At 36.4% G+C, this 20,501-nt stretch overlaps 1 protein-coding gene across 1 annotated transcript in view; it reads left to right on the forward strand.

Moving 5' to 3' along the window:
* Positions 1-20,501, forward strand: part of LOC127850732 (axotactin-like) — a 133,147-nt gene that overhangs the window by 89,997 nt on the left and 22,649 nt on the right. The window contains exons 18-27 of the mRNA XM_052384013.1: positions 4,482-4,589; positions 5,620-5,765; positions 6,051-6,302; positions 7,262-7,411; positions 8,137-8,313; positions 9,247-9,384; positions 10,145-10,301; positions 16,451-16,533; positions 17,091-17,176; positions 19,788-19,832. Of these exons, the coding sequence (XP_052239973.1) occupies positions 4,482-4,589; positions 5,620-5,765; positions 6,051-6,302; positions 7,262-7,411; positions 8,137-8,313; positions 9,247-9,384; positions 10,145-10,301; positions 16,451-16,533; positions 17,091-17,176; positions 19,788-19,832 (1,342 nt within the window). The remainder of the gene's footprint in view (positions 1-4,481; positions 4,590-5,619; positions 5,766-6,050; positions 6,303-7,261; positions 7,412-8,136; positions 8,314-9,246; positions 9,385-10,144; positions 10,302-16,450; positions 16,534-17,090; positions 17,177-19,787; positions 19,833-20,501) is intronic.

Consider the following 20,501-nt stretch of genomic DNA (forward strand, 5'->3'; position numbering starts at 1 on the left):
GTTTATGAATAATGATTGACTTTCATAGACCAGATTGACCTGTTTTTACCTGTTTTTATATGGTTTAAGATGTTTTTACCTGTATATATGTGTGTTAAACTGTTTGGACTTAATTGCCCTGTATTAAGCTATTTCAACCTATATTAATTGTTTATACATGTTTTCACCAATATTGACCTTAATTGACCTGTATTGACATGTTTTGAATTTATTGACCTGTATTGACCTGTATTCAACTGACTTGTTTTGAAATGTATTGACTTATTTTCACTTGAATTGACTTATTATCCCTCGCCAATGGCGCAGGGATATATATCTGGGGTTGTCTGTGTGTCAGACAGTCTCTGTCAGTCTGTCAGTCCGTCCGTCTGTCTTGAACAAAACTTTTCAGTGCTGTATCTCAGAAACTATATAAAATATCATCATGAAACTTCATAGATGTATAGATATCAATTAAGAGAATTGTCATGCATAAGAACCATAATCCTACACTTTCTTAAATAAGAGTTGTTACACTTGTTTTTAGCTCCACTGGCCAAAGGCCAGAGGGGCTTATGTCATGGTCCTGTGTCCGTCGTGCATGCGTCCGTGCGTGCGTGCGTTAACTTGTCCTTTAAACATCTTCTTCTCCTAAACTACTGGTCCAATTCTGATGAAATTTCTCAGGAATGTTCCTGGGGTGAACCTCTTTCAAATTTGTTCAAATTATGCCCCTGGGTTTAAATTTGACCCTGCCGCGGGGGTCACAAAAATGAAAATTTGCTTATATAAGGCCTATTTTGTGAAAACTTTCAAAATCTTCTCGTCCATAACCATTGGGCCTAGGCCTATCAAATGTGGTATGTAGAGACATCTAATAGTCCTTTACCAAATTTCTTCAAATTATGCCCCTGGGGTCAAATTTGACTCTGCCCCGGCGGTCACAAAATTGAACATATGCTTATATAAGGCCTATTTTGTGAAAACTTTCAAAATCTTCTTATCTATTACCATTGGGCCTAGGGCTATCAAATTTGGTATGTAGAGACATCTAATAGTCTTCTACCAAATTTCTTCAAATAATGCCCCTGGGGTCAAATTTTACCCTGCCCCGGGGGTCACAAAAATGAAAATTTGCTTATATAAGGCCTATTTTGTGAAAACTTTCAAAATCTTCTCGTCCATAACCATTGGGCCTAGGGCTATAAAATTTGGTATGTAGAGACATCTAATAGTCCTCTACCACATTTCTTCAAATTATGCCCCTGGGGTCAAATTTGACCCTGCCCCGGGGGTCACAAAATTCGAACATATGCCTTTATAAGGCCTATTTTGTGAAAACTTTCAAAATTTTGTCATCCATAACCATTGCGCCTAGGACTATCAAATTTGGTATGTAGAGACATCTTATAGTCCTCTACCAAATTTCTTCAAATTTTATGCCCCTGGGGTCAAATTTGACCCTGCCCTGGGGGTCACAAAATTGAACTTATGCTTATATTAGGCCTTTTTTGTGAAAACTTTCAAATCTTTTCGTCCATAACCATTGGGTCTAGGTCTATTTAATTTGGTATGTAGAGACATCTAAAAGACCTCTACCAAATATTTTCAAATTATGCTCCTGGGGTCAAATTTGACCCTGCCCCGGGGGTCACAAAATTGAACATATGCATATATAAGGCCTATTTTGTGAAAACTTTCAAAATCTTCTCGTCCATAACCATTGGGCCTAGGGCTATCAAATTTGGTATGTAGAGACATCTAGTAGTCCTCTACCAAATTTCTTCAAATTATGCCCCTGGGGTCAAATTTGACTCTGCACCGGGGGTCACAAAATTGAACATATGCTTATATAAGGCCTATTTTGTGAAAACTTTCAAATTTCTTGTCCATAACCAATGGGCCTAGGGCTATCAAATTTGGTAAGTAGAAACATCTAATAGTCTTCTACCAAATTTCTCAAATTATGCCCCTGGAGTCAAATTTGACCCTGCCTCGGGGGTCATAAAATTAAACATATGCTTATATAAGGCCTATTTTGTGAAAACTTTCAAAATTCTCTCGTCCATAACCATTGGGCCTAAGGCTATCAAAATTGGTATGTATTGACATCTTATAGTCCTCAACCAAATTTGTTAAAATTATGCCCGTGGGGTCAAATTTGACCCTGCCCTGAGGGTCACAAAATTGAACATATTCTTATATAAGGCCTATTTTGTGAAAACTTTAACATTCTTTTTGTCCATAACTGTAAGGCATAGGGCTACCAAATTTGGTATGTAGTCTCATGTAATAGTTCTCTTTATAGTTTGTTCAAATTATTCCCACTGGGGTAAAATTTGAAACTGCCCTGGGGGTCACAAAATTGAATATATGCTTATAAAGGTCTTATTTTTTGAAAACTTTAAAAATCTTCTTGTCCATAAACATTGTGACAAGGGCTACCAAATTTAGTATGTAGTGACATCTTATAGTCCTCTACCAAGTTTGTTCAAATTATGCCCCTGGGGTCAAGTTTGACCCTGCCCTGGGGGTCACAAAATTGAACATGCGCTTATATACGGCCTTTTTTGTGAAAACTTTTAAAATCTTCTTGTCAATAAACATTGGGCCTAGGGCTATTAAATTTGGTATGTAGTGACATCTTATAGTCCTCTACCACATTTTTTCAAATTTTATCCCTGGGGTCAAATTTGACCCTGCCCCGGGGGTCACAAAATTGAACATATGCTTAAATAATGCCTATTTTGTGAAAACTTAAAAAAAATTCTTGTCCATAACCATTAGGCCTAGGGCTACACAGTTTGGTATGTAGTGACATTGTATAGTCCTCCATTTAGTTTGTTCAAATTATGCCCCAGGAGTCAAATTTTACCCTGTCCTGGGGACCACACAATCGATTATATGCTTATATAGTGCCTATTTTGTGATAACTTTAAAAATCTTTTTGTCCTTAACCATAAGGCATAGGGCTACTAAATTTGGTATGTAGTGACATCTAATAGTTCTCTACTAAGTTTTTTCAAATTATGCCCCTTGGGTCAAATTTGACCCTGCCCTGGGGGGTCACAAAATTGAATAAACGCCTATAAAGCACCTATTTTATTAAATCTTTAAAAATCTTCTCGTCGAAAACCATTCAGACTATGGCTACCAAATTTGGTGTGCAGTAACATCTTATAGTCCTCTACCAAGTTTGTTAAAATTATGCCCTTTGGGTCAAATTTGGTCCTGACCCCCGGGTCACAAAATTGAACATTATATACGCTTATATCTTGCTTATTTTGTGAAAACTTTTAAAATATTCTTGTCATTAACTCTAGGACCTAGGGCTACCATATTTTGTATGTACATGTAGTGAGATATTGTAGTCCTCTACAAAGTTTGCTCAAATTATTCCCCTGGGGTTAAATTTGACCAAGCCCAGGGGGTCACAAAAGTGTACATGTGCTTAAATAGGGCCTATATTTAAGTATTTGCACATGCAGAGAATATTTGGTTCAGCTTTTTTTCAGCATTGGAGCGATACAGGGCCATCATTGCCCTCTTGTTTTGTTCCATTCAAGACTACACATGAGACTTCCTGGGTGTATTGATATTAATGAGTAGAAGTGTCATGCACAAGAACCATAACCCTTCACTTTCTTAAATAAGAGTTATTGTCCTTGGTTGGTTGTTTTGATATTATTTAATTTTTATGCCCCTGGATTGAAAGATCGGGGTTATATTGTTTTTGGCCTGTCTGTCATTGTATGTGTGTGTGTGTCCCAAAACTTTAACCAAAACTTTAACCTTGGTCATAACTTTTGCAATATTCAAGATAGCAACTTGATGTTCGGCATGCATGTGTATCTCATGGAGCTGCACATTTTGAGTGGTGAAAGGTCAAGGTCAAGGTCATCCTTCAAGGTCAAAGGTCAAAAAAACAAATTCAAAAACTTTAACCAAAACTTTAACCTTCTTGATAACTTTTGCAATATTGAAGATAGCAACTTGATATTTGGCATGCATGTGTATCTGATGGAGCTGCACATTTTGAGTGGTGAAAGGTCAAGGTTATACTTCAAGGTAAAAGGTCAAATTTATGGCTTCAAAGCAGCGCAATAGGGGGCATTGTGTTTCTGACAAACACATCTCTTGTTAAGGTCTATATTTTAGATATACTACAAGATTTCAACATGAAACTTCATGGGTGTATAGATATCAATGAGTAGAATTGCAATGCATAAAAACAATTACCCTACCCTTAGTTATTTGTACCATATATCAAGGGATTTGCAACCATCAATAAACAAAATGCATTTTGCGCGGGATATCAATTCAATGAATTTGCTTTTTTGACACGTATTAACATGTTTTTCTGTGGTTACCTATTGTCACCTGTATTGACCAGTTTTTACATGAATTGATATATTTTTTTCTCTTTTGATCTGTTTTGACTTGTACTGACCTGTGTCCATCTGTACTGACCAGTTGTCACCTGAATTCTTGTTGTATTACAGTGTTAAGAAGGACCCTGTTGTAGACAGCATACGTGGGATGGTAGGCTGCATGCGTGGTCTGGCATACAACGGGCGGGCCTACCCACTCAACAGTCTCATAGACTCCAGGTACAGAATTCTTATGATTAGAGGGGCTTTATGTGTGAGAATTTATTAACTGATGAGTGTGACAATCTAAGAAATAATGTAAAAAGTTTGGTTACACAAATAATGTTGTTGAGACTGATTTGTATGTAAAATTATATACTGTAGGATAGTTGGCTGTCAAAATTTCACTTTTTATTAATTTTGATTAATGAAATTGCACCAGACATTTCATAACTCTTCAAATGAAGTATAGAAATCTATTTTGAATTTACCTGATAACTGTAAAAATGCAGAAATCTAACACATGCATAATGTAACTGATCAAATTGTGTGTGGTTTCATTGGTTGATTTTCCACTCTGACTTGAACACATGATAAATGCCATGCCTGATAAATAATTAATGATAACAAAGTATTTGTAGAAAAATCCCCATTGGCATTCAAAAGGCATAGCATTTTTGGAGCGAATATTAGTTTCAACCAAGATTGAGGACATGTGTATGGAAAAAATTAACCTCGCTCTTAAAAAATGGGGCTTAATGCATTTGCTTAAAGAATTACCACATATTAGCCTATGCAGGGACTTCCTTTAACCCTTTGCATGCTGGGAAATTTGTCGTCTGCTAAAATGTTGCCTGCTGATTTCTAAAAATAGCATTTTCTTCGGGTTTTTTTCAAAGAATACTATCAGAATAGCAAACAGTTTGGATCCTGATGAGACACCACGTTCTGTGGCGTCTCATCTGGATCCAAACTGTTTGCAAAGTTCCAGCACTGAAAGAGTTAAAAGAAAAATACATTAAAAGTGGAAAGTGTCATCCCTGATTAGCCTGTGCTGTATTATCCCTTTTAAGAAAGTCTCTTTTAAACAAAAATCCAGTCTAGATGGAAAGTGTCTTCCGTTAGCAGCCTGTGTGGACTGCACAGGCCAATCTGTGATGACACTTTTCACACATGTATTTAGCCCAGTTTTCCCAGAACAAGGATAAAATATTATCATGTTCTCATAAAGTATTACTAATATCTTTCTTGTGTCTCTGCCATTACACAGCAGCCAGAACACTGTGTTTGAGGAGTGTATGGCGTCCTGTTGGCCCAACCCGTGTCTCAATGGGGGTAGGTGCGTGGAGGAGTGGGGTGCGCATCAGTGTGTCTGTGCCAACCCCTGGGCTCACTCCGGGCACAACTGCGGCTTTGGTGAGTGCTGCACTCAGTTTTCTAATATTTGAATGGTTGGTTAAATTTTAAGTTTTAGCTTGCTAACATTTTTCTCTTTCCTTACTAGCTTAAAGGGAATATTATGTATCCCACTTACATAGAGAATTGTGTCTCCCACTTAAATAGAGAATTATGTGTAGCACTTAAATAGATAATTATGTCTCCCACTTACATGTAAATAAAGAACTATATCTCCCACTGAAAAAGAAAATTATTCGTCACACTTAAAAAAGAGAAATAAAATACAATGATCATTTGTTACAGACCTCAACACAGACTCAGTGACATTCATTGGTACACGCAGCTCCTACCTTCACTACGATGCACCTGTTGACTCTGGTTTCCTTGACAACACTATCATCTTCAGCTTCCGAACCTTTCTTCGTAACACGCTGCTCCTGTATATCCATGACCACCTCAACAACTTCATCCAGGTGCACCTGCAGGATAGCAACAAGATCATTGCCCGCTTCAACAGGTTCAACGTCATTCTCCAGCAGACAAAGGAGATTAAAGGTTAGAGGTCACTGTATAAGAGGTTACATTTGTGCCAAATGGTCCTGCAGTGGACAAAGGAGGTTAAAGATTAGAGGTCACTGTATTAGAAGTATCATTTTTTGTCAAATGGTCGTGTAGCAGACAAAGGAGGTTACAGGTAAGAGATCAATGTATTAGAGGTTAGATTTGGGTCGAAAAGACTAGCAGCAGACCAAGGAGGTTAGAGGTGAGTGATCACTATATTAGAGGTTACATTCAAATCAAAAGGCCAGAAAATATGTTTTGTAATGAAGGTAATTGATCGCATTTAATAAATATTTAATGCACCATGTTTTGTCTGCATTTTAAATGCTTTTGAGATGTCTTCTTCGTGGTATTTTAAGGGCATGCAGAACATAAGTAACATAATTATTAAGTAATTAACCACACTGAAGAGATGTTCAAACGAGTCTCGATGTGGGCTTAACTCTTTCAGTGCTGGAACCGAATTTTGATGGCCCTTGCAAACAGTTTGGATCCAGATGAGAGGCCACAGAACGTGGCGTCTCATCAGGATCCAAACTGTTTGCTATTCTGATAGTATTCTTTAAAAATAATTCGAAGAAAATGCTAATTTTAGAACTTCAGCAGACAACATTTTAGCAGACGACAAATTTCCCAGCTTGCAAAGGGTTAATGCATGTGCTGTACATGTATGTATTGCCCCAGATTAGCCTGTGTAATCTACACAGGCTTAGTAAGGACAATACTTTCTTCTTTACGGTATTTAGACTGCAAAGGCTATTCTGGGACAAAATTTACTGGCATGCATTAAGCCCTGTTTTCATATATTATGGCACAAATGTATTTGTCTATGTAATATCTTTGTATCATGTATTTGTTATTTCTCTTTGATTGCATACAAATGTGTACATCACATCTACCAGAAAATGGTCCCTGCAAGATGGTAGTTTCACACGTTGTGTGTCTGTACACAGGTGTTCTGGATGATGGCAGCTGGAACCAGGTTGTCATTGACAACGCTGACGGCTACATCAAGGTCATTGTGAACGTCGATGATGAACTAACTAGGAACTCGTACAAGAAACTGCCCCTGGAGTCTTACACACAGAAGCCTTTCACTGATGGTGAGAAATTATAACTTTGAAATCCCTGCTAGCAGTGTGTTATGGAAACATTTGCATCCATTTTAGGGCAATTATCATTATTGTCAGCATTTATGAGAATGATTTTCATAGAAAAAGAAAAAATTCATAGGTTATGATCAGTTTAAGGGGAAACCAAATTAATTTAAACAGTTTTCAGGTAATGGCGCTGTATCACAAACATTCTCAATTGTTTAGCTCAACTTGGAATACGAGATTTGAGTCTCAACTGATCTGAGTATCAAAATGTTGGTCACAAATCTCAGCTACAATAAGTCTCAACTGATCTGAGTATCAAAATGTTGGTCACAAATCTCAGCTACAATGAGTCTCAACTGATCTGAGTATCAAAATGTTGGTCACAAATCTCAGCTACAATGAGTCCCAACTGATCTGAGTATCAAAATGTTGGTCACAAATCTCAGCTCAATGAGTCTCAACTGATCTGAGTATCAAAATGTTGGTCACAAATCTCAGCTACAAAAGTATGTACATATTTCTCCTTAAACTCAGGTTGAATCAGACTCAATGATCATAAAATTGAGTATGTTGATCAGGCTCATCTAAAAAATTGAGAAGAAACTCAAAGTTGATTCAGAATATTTACTTATGTTCATGATACTATGCCAAGATGATAACTAATAAAGTTTTGTTTTTGTACAAGAAAGCAGGCCCTGAACACATCGCCATGGTTTTCTGTGTTTCAGAGGAGCGTGTGTCACCCGTACGTGGCCCCATCGCGGGGCCTGCTGGGATACATGTGTATGTAGGGGGAGTACCGTTCAACATGTCGTCCTATCAGACACTGTACGGCTGCATAAGGGGCCTCAAGATTGGAGACACTGTTTTTCATCTGCAGGAGGAGGCCCAAAAGACTAATGGAGGTAGGAGAGTGGCTTGATACTGGAGAGGACTTGCAGACAGATTTCAGAAAAATGGGGCTTAAAGCATGTTTGTAAGGTGTTATCCCAGATTATCCCCTGCAGTCTGCACATTCTTATCTGGGACAACACTTTCTGCCTAGACTGGAATTTGTTAAGAAGAGAGTTTGTTTAAATGAAAAATTCAATAAAAGCGGATAGTGTTGTCCCTGATTAGCCTATGCGGACTGCATATGCTAATATTGGACGACACTTTACTGGCATGCATTAAGCCCAGTTTTCTCAGAACAAGGCTCACATTGTCCAAACTGTCTCAATTTCAATGTTGAAATATAAAACTATTTCGAAAAGATGATAAAATTAAAGCATGTTTTTTATATTTTTGTGTGTATTGGAAATCCGCTGTATATGTGATAACAAGCACTTATTGACGTGTTATTATAGCACATTGAACTTACCATTCTGTGCGGTGGAGCCACATAACAGTTGGACATAGTTTAGCCCATGCTTTGTTGCTTTTAGTTGATAAAGCGTAGATGTGAGATAAAATTATCTACAATGCGATTTTATGCTTAAAGATTATAAAATTCTGATGCATTGACGGGCAAAAAATATCTTATTTTTGAGTGGTTTGAAGGTTAAAATAATCTCAAACTTAAGGTAACACTGCTAGTGCAAAATATTAACATATTAATGTTTTAACTATTGTTATTATACTCCTCAAAACAAATTTAGAGAGACAGTATTGAGTGACACAATTTTCATGTGCAGTGTCAACCACTAATCCTGGCCAGTTATGTGCCAATGAACTTGGCATGGGACGTGTCTGCATCATAAACTATAATGTTTGTTAATCTTACTTCTTCTAGATTTCTGAAAGGATTTAATCCAAACTATATATGCATGTTATCATCATTTCGATCCTGTTATTTCCAGCTGTGACAGCCATGTGTAAGGATGGCTGTGAGAGTTCTCCATGTAAGAACGCCGGGGTGTGTGATGAGCAATGGCAGGACAGCCGCTACGTATGTGACTGTGCCTTCAGCGAGTTTGCTGGACCCACGTGTGAAACAGGTGAGTGCAGTGTAACCCTTCATTACACGCTTACTTTGAGTTTACTGGACCAACATGTGAAACTGTGCAGTATAGCCCTTAATTAAAGGCTGGCTATGATTGACTGGGTTTAATGCATATTTATCTTTGGGGCACACAAGGAGAATATAAGGTGAATGTTAGATAAAGGTTAAGATTATCTTGCAAGTTTATGAAACAGATTAGTGTGAGGCTTTCTAGACACATAAATGATCCATGCTCTGGGAAAACAGGGCTTAATGCATGTGCAGAAAGTGTTGTCCCAGATTAGCCTGAGCAGTCCACACAGGCTTAGAATCAGTGACAACTCTCTCAGATTATATGTGTTTTTTTTAAAGGTAGACGACACTGTAGGTCCATGCTTTAAGCCCAGTTTTCCTAGAAAGAGGTTCGTTAATAAGAGTGCTCCACTTATATTGGCGAGACTTGCCAAGAATCAGTGTGAGAATGTTATAAAAACACTGTAAAAAAAGTGCAAATCCAACCATGTAACACACATTTACTAGTGAAATGTCAACCTCTTATAAATGATCTCAATCCTCGGATTCGCATGGAATTATGTCTACACTGAACAGTACATTGTAAAATACAACATCCAACAGTACATTATAAAAAATTACACCAAACAGTGCATTGTAAAAAGCAACACATTAAAGTAAATTGTAAAACAACACCTTACAGTAAAATGTAAAAAAGCCACACCAAACAATACAATAAAAGTAATGTTTGTTGACCCCCACAGAGGCGTCTGGCTACTTCACGGGGGAGTCCATTCTTCAGTACAACTACAAACCACCGAAGGAAGCCGAGGAGACCCGCACAGAGCGGCTCGAACTGGTTTTCCGGGTCAATCAGGAAATTACTCAAAACATGATCCTGGTCTTCATATACAGTGAGAGGTGAGTGGGTGGGGAATGGCTTGGGGAGTTAGCTGCTTGTGTAGGGTCATTAGAAATGATACACTGTGTGAGGTCATAGGCTAGAAATGATACACTGTGTGAGGTCATAGGTTAGAAATGATACACTGTGTGAGGTCATAGGTAAGAATGTATAGCTAAGTTTCAGTAATGGGTATGTTAACATTTTGACAAATTGCAGGGGTTTCTTGCATCAATGTTTATGGCATTACAGTCGAAACTAATTTTTGGAAGCATTATGTGAATACATGACCATTTAAGAAAATATGTAACTACAGCATGCACAGTGAAGGTTTTGTATGAAAATTTAGTAACAAAACAATGTTTACAATTGATTGAGCCTCGCAGTGGGAAAACAGGGTTTACTGCATGCCTCTTTCCCACTAAGATACGTATTTTTACGCATTTATAGTCACTTAGAAAGTTAAATATAATTAACAAGAGATGTGTTTGTCAGAAACACAATGCCCCCTAATGCGCCGCTTTGAATTTTTTTTTTGACCTTGACCTTGAAGGATGACCTTGATCTTTCACCACTCAAAATGTGCAGCTCCATGAGATACACATGCATGCCAAATATCAAGTTGCTACGTTCAATATTGCAAAAGTTATGAAGAAGGTTAAAGTTTTGGTTAAAGTTTTGGGACACACACACACACACACACGGACACATACAATGACAGACAGGCCAAAAACAATATACCCCCGATCTTTGATCCGGGGGCATAAAAATCTTTCTTACTGTATTCAAGGTGTAAAGGCTTCATTTCCAACCCTTAGATACTGATGAGCAGCAAACAGCATAAAACCTGAACAGACTGCGAGTTACTCTCAGGCTGTTCTGGTTTTATGCTGTTTGAACATAGCCATTTTCACTTTGCTTCTGAGTGGAAATGGATAGAGTTTAGCCCCAGATAAGCCAGTGCTGTCAGCTAATCAGGTTAATAATTTCAACACTTTTTGCTTTTATGAATTTTGTTTATTAAATTTATTTTATAAAGGAAAATCCAGACTAAGCGTAAAGGGTTGTCCCTGATTAGTCTGTGTAGACTGCACAGGTTTATACGGGACGTTACAGCTTTCAGCACATGCATGAAGCCCCTGTTTTCCCAGACGGAGTCTCAATTGTTTACTTGCTTCCATTAGTCTTTCTAATTACTTCTTTGATTGTGTAGTGTTTTTTTTAATATTGTGAACATAAAAAGTAGTGTTTCTTAGACCTTGAAGTTTTCTGTTTACTCAAATTGATTCTTCCAATACAAATGAAGAAGGATGTTGCCTGGGTATTTAAAATCACTGTGTTCTATACCCTGATGTTGGAAAGAGAGTAGCTTTGAAAATCTTTTCATAGTTTTGCACATTTTATTATTGATAATACATTAGATAGGTAGAGTAATTCACAAGCATGTAGGGTAACTCGCCCTTGAGTCGATTTCGCCCTTGAGTCGGATATTTTTATCTATGTAATGTTTAAAGATGAGTTTTGTTTAGCATGATTTGTGATGTTATAACGAATACTTTTTCCTTTCATACTCAAAATAAATAAAATTTCGAAATAAAATGTTATCAAATATCATCTCACGATGAATTTGGATTCGTTACAGTATTAATAACTTCTGGTGACGGAAAATTCAGAATTTTCTATGATCGATTATCTTTATACCATCAGCATTTTGGTACGATACGCTTCACATCATTCACAAATTACTTTATATTGAAAACATAACCTTATTCTATAAAAATGAAAGGTAATTTTCAGTTGTTCGTTCAGTTGTATAGGTTTCATGAATTACAACTCAATTAGCCCTTGAGGCGAACGCAATTCGCCCTTATGGCGAACATGCGTTTATGTACTTGCAGAGGCATACGGATGACAATTAAAAACAAATTCATTCAAATTAACATGACTCAATCTATAAAGAATCCAATAGCTCACAAACAACAAGGATCGCATAATGTTTTATCTTTGTATTTTTGTACTTTTCTTTGTTACCCCCAGTGCTACAAATGGTTCCGTTGTTGTAAAGGTCGGATAGACACTACAAGCGACCATGTCAATTTTCCTCTTTTTAGCTCACCTGTCACGAAGTGACATGATGAGCTAATGTGACCGTGTGATGGTTGTTTGTGCGTGTGTGCGTGTGTGTGTGTGTCCGTCAACAATTTGCTTGTGTAGACAGTAGAGGTCACAGTTTTCATCCAATCTTTATGAAATTTGTTCAGAATGTTTATCTTGATGAAATCTGGGTTGTGATTGTATTTGGGTCATCTGGGGTCAAAAACTAGGTCACTAGGTCAAAAACTAGGTCACATAATAGGTCAAATAATAGAAAAACCTTGTGTAGACAAAAGAGGTCGCAGTTTTCATCCAATCTTTATGAAATTTGGTCAGAATGTTTATCTTGATAAAATCTGGGTTGGGATTGTATTTGGGTCATTTGGGGTAAAAAACTAGGTCACTAGGTCAAAAACTAGGTCAAATAATAGAAAAACCTTGTGTAGACAATAGAGGTCGCAGTTTTCATCCAATCTTTATGAAATTTGGTCAGAATGTTTATCTTGATGAAATCTGGGTTGGGATTGTATTTGGGTCATCTGAGGTCAAAAACTAGGTCACTAGGTCAAATAATAGAAAAACCGTCAACAATTTGTTTGTGTAGACAGTAGAGGTCACGGTTTTCATCCAATCTTTATGAAATTTGGTCAGAATGTTTATCTTGATGAAATCTGGGTTGGGTTTGTATTTGGGTCATCTGGGGTCAAAAAATAGGTCACTAGGTCAAAAACTAGGTCACTACGTCAAATAATAGAGAAACCTTGTATAGACAATAGAGGTCACAGTTTTCATCCAATCTTTATTAAATTTGGTCAGAATGTTTATCTTGATGAAATCTGGGTTGGGATTGTATTTGGTTAGTCAGGTGAGCGATTCAGGGCCATCATGGCCCTCTTGTTATAACTTATTTTCGTCAACATGTTGACAAAAGAATACACTTAAAAAATCAACACAGGACTGTTATTGACTGCAATTTACATTTTAATTTTTATAGGGAAAGGATAACCAAATACAAATCTGTGTATGTGTTAAGGGCGAATGTGTCCGACTCATGGGCGAATTCATTGGGTATTGTTATTCAACTATTTTTCAATGAAAATACGCTGGGAATCAAATAATTATTTGTAAAATAGACTCCCATGATATTGTAGTTAAAGCCTGCACAAGCTGAGTCCCGGCTTTGATCACAAAGCTTTGTATTATTGACTTATACCGTTAACCCGTCTGACTCAAGGGCGAGTTACCCTATCATGTAACTAGAATACTTGATTGCTTGCTTGTTGTTGTTTGTACAGTTTGACATTATATATACAGTCTTGTATTTGTGTGCACATGAGGGAAATACATGTTTTGTCTCCAGTGCTAATGTTTCCATAATATGTGAACAAATCTTCGGAATTTTTTTTCAAAAATCAGTTTAATTTCATGGCCTCTTTCATTTTTTTTTTGAAGCTGAAGACAGGACCTTTTGGACAAAAAAAAAATGCAAAAAGTGATGAAAAATGTATCGCTAGTAATGTTATCATAAAACGAACAGGAGTTTTAATCTCTTCTGGAACTTGCAGTTGTTAATTTATATACAAATTGTGATCGGCCCCCCCACCCCCTCACACTTTCTTGATGTTTATAAGTTTTCATTCCTATTATTCTTTAGTTTTGCACACTCTGTGCTTAGTGTTGCTACTATGTACTCAGTTACTAATAGCTTGTTATTTTCACACACTGTTCTAGAGCCAAGGGGTAAGTAACATAAAACCATGGACTTTGTTGTGTCCTACATAACAGAATGATGACAATGAGTCATGTCTGGGTAAAATTGGCTTTATGCACAGGCTTATCGAGGGACAACCATTTCCTCTTTTATGGAATTTTTCATTAAAACAAATACTACTGTACTTAAATCCAGTTAAGTTAAGGTAGAAAGTTATGTCCTTGATTAGAAATGTGCCTGCTGCACATGGTAATCTGGGGCAACACTTTTCTCACATGCATTAAGCCCTTAATTCCCAGATCAAGGCTCAGATCTTATTAAAATGCGATGTAATGTATAAACAAAAGATATCTTTGCTTCATTAACATATTCAAGCAAATTGTTAATGCAAGTATTTTTGCAAATTATTTTTGAATATTGTTGCTTCATATTGACACTGTATATAATATATCAGTGTTACATAACACAATTTATTAAATGTTATTCACTTTGTTTTTGTAATTTTAAATTATTTTCTAAGTGTGCCTTAGACATTGTTTAGGAATTAATTTAAAGAGTGTTTGTTTTCCTATTCCTATCATAATAATGTAGTATATTCAGAGGCAGAGCTTGATTTGAACAGAAAGATTACTAGTAGAGGGTTTTTCCAAACTCTTGCACATGCAGTGATAAGTTTATAGTCTCCTGGCTAGTTTATTCATCCAGTTTACATGCATGACAACATCAGAAGGTGATTAACATCAACGTCATGCTTGCTAATGGCATTATAAACTCACCACCTGGATTTGCAATCCTCCTGGCTTAGTTATTTCCTTCAATATGAGCAAGGTCATGCGACAATAGGTTCTATGCCAAATGCGGCCAGCATATCTCCAGACCAGCCTGAACAATTGAGTCGTGTTCTGAGAAAACTGGGCATAATGCATGCGTAAAGTGTCATCCCAGATAAGCCTGTGCAATCTGACAGGCTAATCAGGGACGACACTTTCCGCTTTTATGACATTTTTCGTTTAAATGAAGTCTCTTCTTAGCAAAAATCCAATTTAGGCGGAAAGTGTCGTCCGTGATTAGCCTGTGCAGACGGCACAGGCTAATCTTGGACGACACTACGCACATGCATTATGCCCAGTTTTCTCAGAACGAGGCTCAATTGCACAGCCTGTCCAAGAGCTACCTTGTGTGCCATTAAGTCACTCAAGGTTGTGTGGTCTCATGAGGGGACAGAGTTACCCTTGTCCAAACTGTGAAGATAACAATCATAAGCTACATTTTCGCATGACTTGACTCATATACTCTAAGCCTTTGTAGAGAAACCTTATGTATGTAGACAGCTTCAGGCAATGTTTTTCTTTTATCACATTTTCTTTTAAGAAGTCCACTTTTAAAAATGCTTTGAAACAACTTTAGTCCTGAATTTTACATTTTAAAAGTGTAATCTTCAGCTATGAATCTTCAATTGTAAAGTTTGTTTCTAAATATGATCACCATCTTTACCTTTATCTAAATATTATCAATTAAATAATTGTGATCACAACCAGACTACTTACTAATTCCTCACCATTCAAAGAATCAAAACTGTTATAACAGCAAAAATATATCATGCTTCAACATATTGCATAAGACTAGCATCCTGCCAACTGTTGTGTAAAAGAGAAAAAGTTTACAACAGATTACTTAAAAAAGTGATAATTATTCGAAATTTCATAACCATCTCAGCTTTAAATATGTTATTGAGAGCTTTGAGCTAATGAAAACTTTGAGCTATTGAGAACTTTGAGCTATTGATAACTTTTAGCTATTTAGGCATTTGAGCTATTGAGAACTTTTAGCTATTTAGACATTTGTGCTATTGAGAACTTTTAGCTATTGAGAACTTTATGCTATTGAGATGTTTGAGCTTTTTATAACTTTGAGAAAATTGAGCTATTGATTACTTTGAGTTGTTGCATAAATTTGAGCTTTTGAGAAAGTTGGGCAATTGAGAAATTTAAGCTTTTGAGAACTTTGAGCTATTGATAATTTTGAGTTAGTGATAACTCTAAGCGATTGAGAACTGAAAGCTATTGAGAACTGAAAGCTATCAAGAACTTTGAGCTAATGAGAACTTTGAGCTATTGATAACTTTGAGCTACCGATAACTTTGAGCTATTGACAACTTTGAGCTGTTAAGAACTTTAAGCTTTTGAGAACTTTGAGCTATTGAGAATTTTGACCTGTTGAGAACTTAAAGCTATCGAGAACTTAAAATTATTGAGAACTTTGAGCTTTTGAGAATTATGAGCTATTGATAACTTTGCACTATTAAGAACTTAATGCTTTTGAGTGCTTTGAGCAAATATGGACTGAAAACTGTTTTATTTTCAGGTATTGGACACATGATTTTATCATTGTCTATCTGGACCCAAACCATGGCATATATCTCAACACCAACCAGGGATATGCCATACGTAAGTATTGGTCACTAGATTATATCTTAACACCATAGAAGGATATGCCATAAGTAAGTACCATGGATTTTCTCTCAGCATCAACCAAGGAAACGCCATACGTAAGTCTCGGTTACTTGAATAAACGAAAATACAGAAAGGTGGATCCTTTTAAATGTTTTGAAAAAAAGGTTAAAATCCAATAAAATATTTTAATATAACTACAAACCCACATCCTTTGAGAATCATATTAATATTAGTCCTGCTCTGGGGAAAAAAAAGGCTTAATGCATAGCACACAGGCTAATCAGGGACATCACTTTCTGCCTTTATGAAATGTTTGGTTTAAAGGAACTCTCTTCTTACAAAATCCAGTCTAGACGGATAGCTTTGGCTAATCTGGGACAACATTTTACGCACATGCATTAAGCCCCATTTTTCCAGAGTGTGGTTCAAATAGAGAAATTATGTGGCCAGCTTATTAGTAAATCATAGTTTTATATTAACATTATTTTAAGAAGGTTTCTAAGCCCTTCGATTAGCAAACTTAGTTGAACTTAATACTGTGTTCCCTGCAGATGGCGTTGGCAAGGCAGGTCGGTTTGCTGACGGCAAACCCCACCAGCTGCTGTACAGTCGACACCAAGGGGAGATGATCCTCACTGTAAGTTGGCAAAGTTGCATCACTTTACCTGTCATGAGAAAATATTCAAAATTACCTCCCTTTGCATTTCATAAAAAATATATTATTTGCCTACGCTCACTTTTTTTTCAAAATTATCCCCTTATATGTTTTTAAATTACTTCCCTTTAAATTTCATCAGAATGATAATTGACTTGCTCTTACATTTCCAATCTCTTGCACGACGGTCACATTACATTCACCTCTGTGTTGGACTCAGATCGGACTATTGTTATGAAAGCGTCTCATTCATGTCATGATCATTCCAAGCGTTCATCAGTGAGGTTACAGTATACTAAACAATCTCTTGCACCACGGTTACATTGCATTAACTGCATTAAAGAAAACCATCTCATACCATGATATCTTATATCAGTCTTAATTAATTATTATAAAATTGATATGTTTTTTTTTATGTTAAGAAACCGACATACATAAATACGTCGAAGCAATGCCTAACATCACTCAATAAAAAATATGTACAATTGTTTACATTTGTGAAGTGCGGGGAATGATAACATCTGTGTAAATGGGCCATAAAATAGTTCCAAAGAGTTGCATTAAAACTCACAAGTTTTTGCACGATACATAGTACATTTAAAAGTCATATTTCTTACTTAAATGCATGCGATCTTAAATATCCACTCAAATATACATTGTATGCGTTTGTTCGGTTTTAGCTATTTGGTAGACAAAATGGCGTGCTGAGCCTTATGCAGAGTTGTATGTGAGAGCAAGGAACGACAACTCTGCGTGGAGATTGTTACATTTCATCAATCAAGTTTCAACCTTTGCCCATTTGCATTTGATTTTAACAAAATGTCAAAAATAAGTGTTGATTTGATTGCAAGATTAGTCAAATTGAAAGAATCTTATTTCCACTACAAAGCTTGCTTTTGCAGCAGATCACATTTCTAACAAGAACTTGGGTTTTTCATGGTATTTCTCGTTTACAAATGGTTATTTTATTCGGAATTTTTGGCTTGGTGTTTAGCTATCTGTCTGCACAGACTTGACTTAGAAATAGACTATGCAGCACCTATTGAATAAGTATATTCATCATTCTTGTTTGTTTAATTTTGATACTTTTGTAAGGTTAACATGTTATGCTTCAGTCATAAAGTTTTGATTATGGTAAATATGAGGTGAATTTATTATAAACCATTGTAAACATGGTCCAATGAATGCTTCTACAACTGTCTATATTTATTACCACAGGTATCGGTCGATATAAAGAGATCTAAACTATTATTTCATATAATTTTCAGAATGCTCATATATTGCTTCTAGCATGAATTTCTGAGTTGAACATATTATTGAAAGCCCTGCATTTATTACTTTGAAGTTTGGTTCAGTTTTTGAAAGATATTTGTTTTTTTGTTTTTTCTGCATGCACCATGCCTTTCAGTTATAGACTATGTTCCGCATGACCAGTTTGAATGGTTTAGATAAATAAAGGAACGAATTAGCTGGCAGCATTTGATCATGTGACTGTATACAGATAAATAAGCTCTTTACTTTATTAGTATGGTCATGAAGTTTATTTGTACAGATTGCCATGTGTTATTGATTAATTCAAGTGATACATAATACAGTAATGATAGTCCTGGTAGGCATGGTTGACATGGTTACAGCAGCGCTCTTGGAAAAACTGGGCTTAAAGTGTTGTATCAGATTAGCCCTTAAGTCTGCACAGGCTAATCAGGGACGACACTTTCAGCCTAAACATAATTTTTGCTTAGAATAGACTTTCTTTTAACAAAAAATATCCTAAAAGCGTAGTGTTGTCCCTGATTAGCCTGTGTGGACTGCACAGGCCAATCTGGGACGACACTTAAGGCACATGCATTAAACCTCCTTTTCACAGGCCACGGCCCATTTTTATCGAATTGAGATTAAATTGATATGTTTAAACTTATTTATTCTTGTTTGATTGCATCGTAAGCCTATGGCTTATTGAAACGCTCTCGAGTCCATTTCCTGGAACTAACAACGAGTACTTGGTGTCTTTGGGAGAGATCTAAAGAACCCTCCCATAGTGGGGATCAAACTCATGACACTAGACAGACACCATATTCACATTGCCATGGCAACCTCTTAACAGTGGTCTAGTGGTAGGATGCTGATATAGGAATCGGATGGTCCCTGGTTGAAATCCCAAGCACTGCAATTTTCTGAGCAAAAATTACTCTCACGCTTGCTTCTCTCCAACCAGGTGTTTAAATGACTATCTGTGAGGGAAATTATAAATTTTAAAACAGGTCAATTATATCCCAGTGATCATGGGGAAAGTCGTTGGAAGATGTCACAAGTTATCAATATCAGACTAAATACCAGACCTTTAATCTTAAAATGTAGCATTGTGTTATAAGATTTACCTATTTGTCATATACTGAACACTTCGTTTACGTAAGCTTGCCATACACACTGTATGAGAACAAATCTTGGATCTGATAGCATCATACCGGTTTGTGGTCTCTTACAACTTTGATTTAGTTGGTCACACTTGTACTCCCTACATTTGTGGGTCATGAAGCCTGTGTTGATCTGTAGGAGATATTGGTGTAACCTGTATGCGTATATTATCACCTAGGTTAGAAGCGCATCACATCCACTTTTTAGAAACAAATCGCTCAGTGTAAGTATAGCACACTTGTCTAAGACATTTCATTGTCTTAGACTTTGCACTTTTATCTTTTCTCTGTCGCGTACTTAATTTAGCCTTGTTCTGGGAAAATCTAGGCATAATTTATGTGCGTGACTGACTGCACAGGTTTATCTGTGACGACAATTTACACACATGTATTAAGCGTAGTTTTCCCAGAAGGAGCCTCATATGCTTTGCCTTCTTGTATTTATTATTGTACCTTGAAATTTGCTGTTGCTTACATGCTATGTTCTCAAATGATATTTTCTTTCATTTGCATTGTAATTTAAGTGCATCCACTTTGAAATATATTAAAACGTTAGTGCCTTTTGTCATTTAGAGACCTTAATAAAAGAAGTTCTTTACTAATCACAGTTTAGCATTCAACACAAAGAATATTGAGTATTTATAGTGCTTATAACCTTTAAATAGCAGTCAACTGTATCTTTGTTTCTACATTAGCTCATAAATGTCTATAATATCAAATATATTTTGATTTTTTTTTATGTTTTCACCTAAATATTGTTTAGTGACCCCATGAGTAGTTACTGTTGTATGTTGCCCATGCATGATTTTGTTCAGCCCAGTAGATGCCAGTAGTAACAATTTTGATGGATTTGTTTCTATTTGTTTCATTCATGCATATATTCATTGTATTTC

The sequence above is a fragment of the Dreissena polymorpha genome, chromosome 11 (genome assembly GCF_020536995.1).
Source record: "Dreissena polymorpha isolate Duluth1 chromosome 11, UMN_Dpol_1.0, whole genome shotgun sequence".
NCBI lineage: Eukaryota > Metazoa > Mollusca > Bivalvia > Myida > Dreissenidae > Dreissena > Dreissena polymorpha.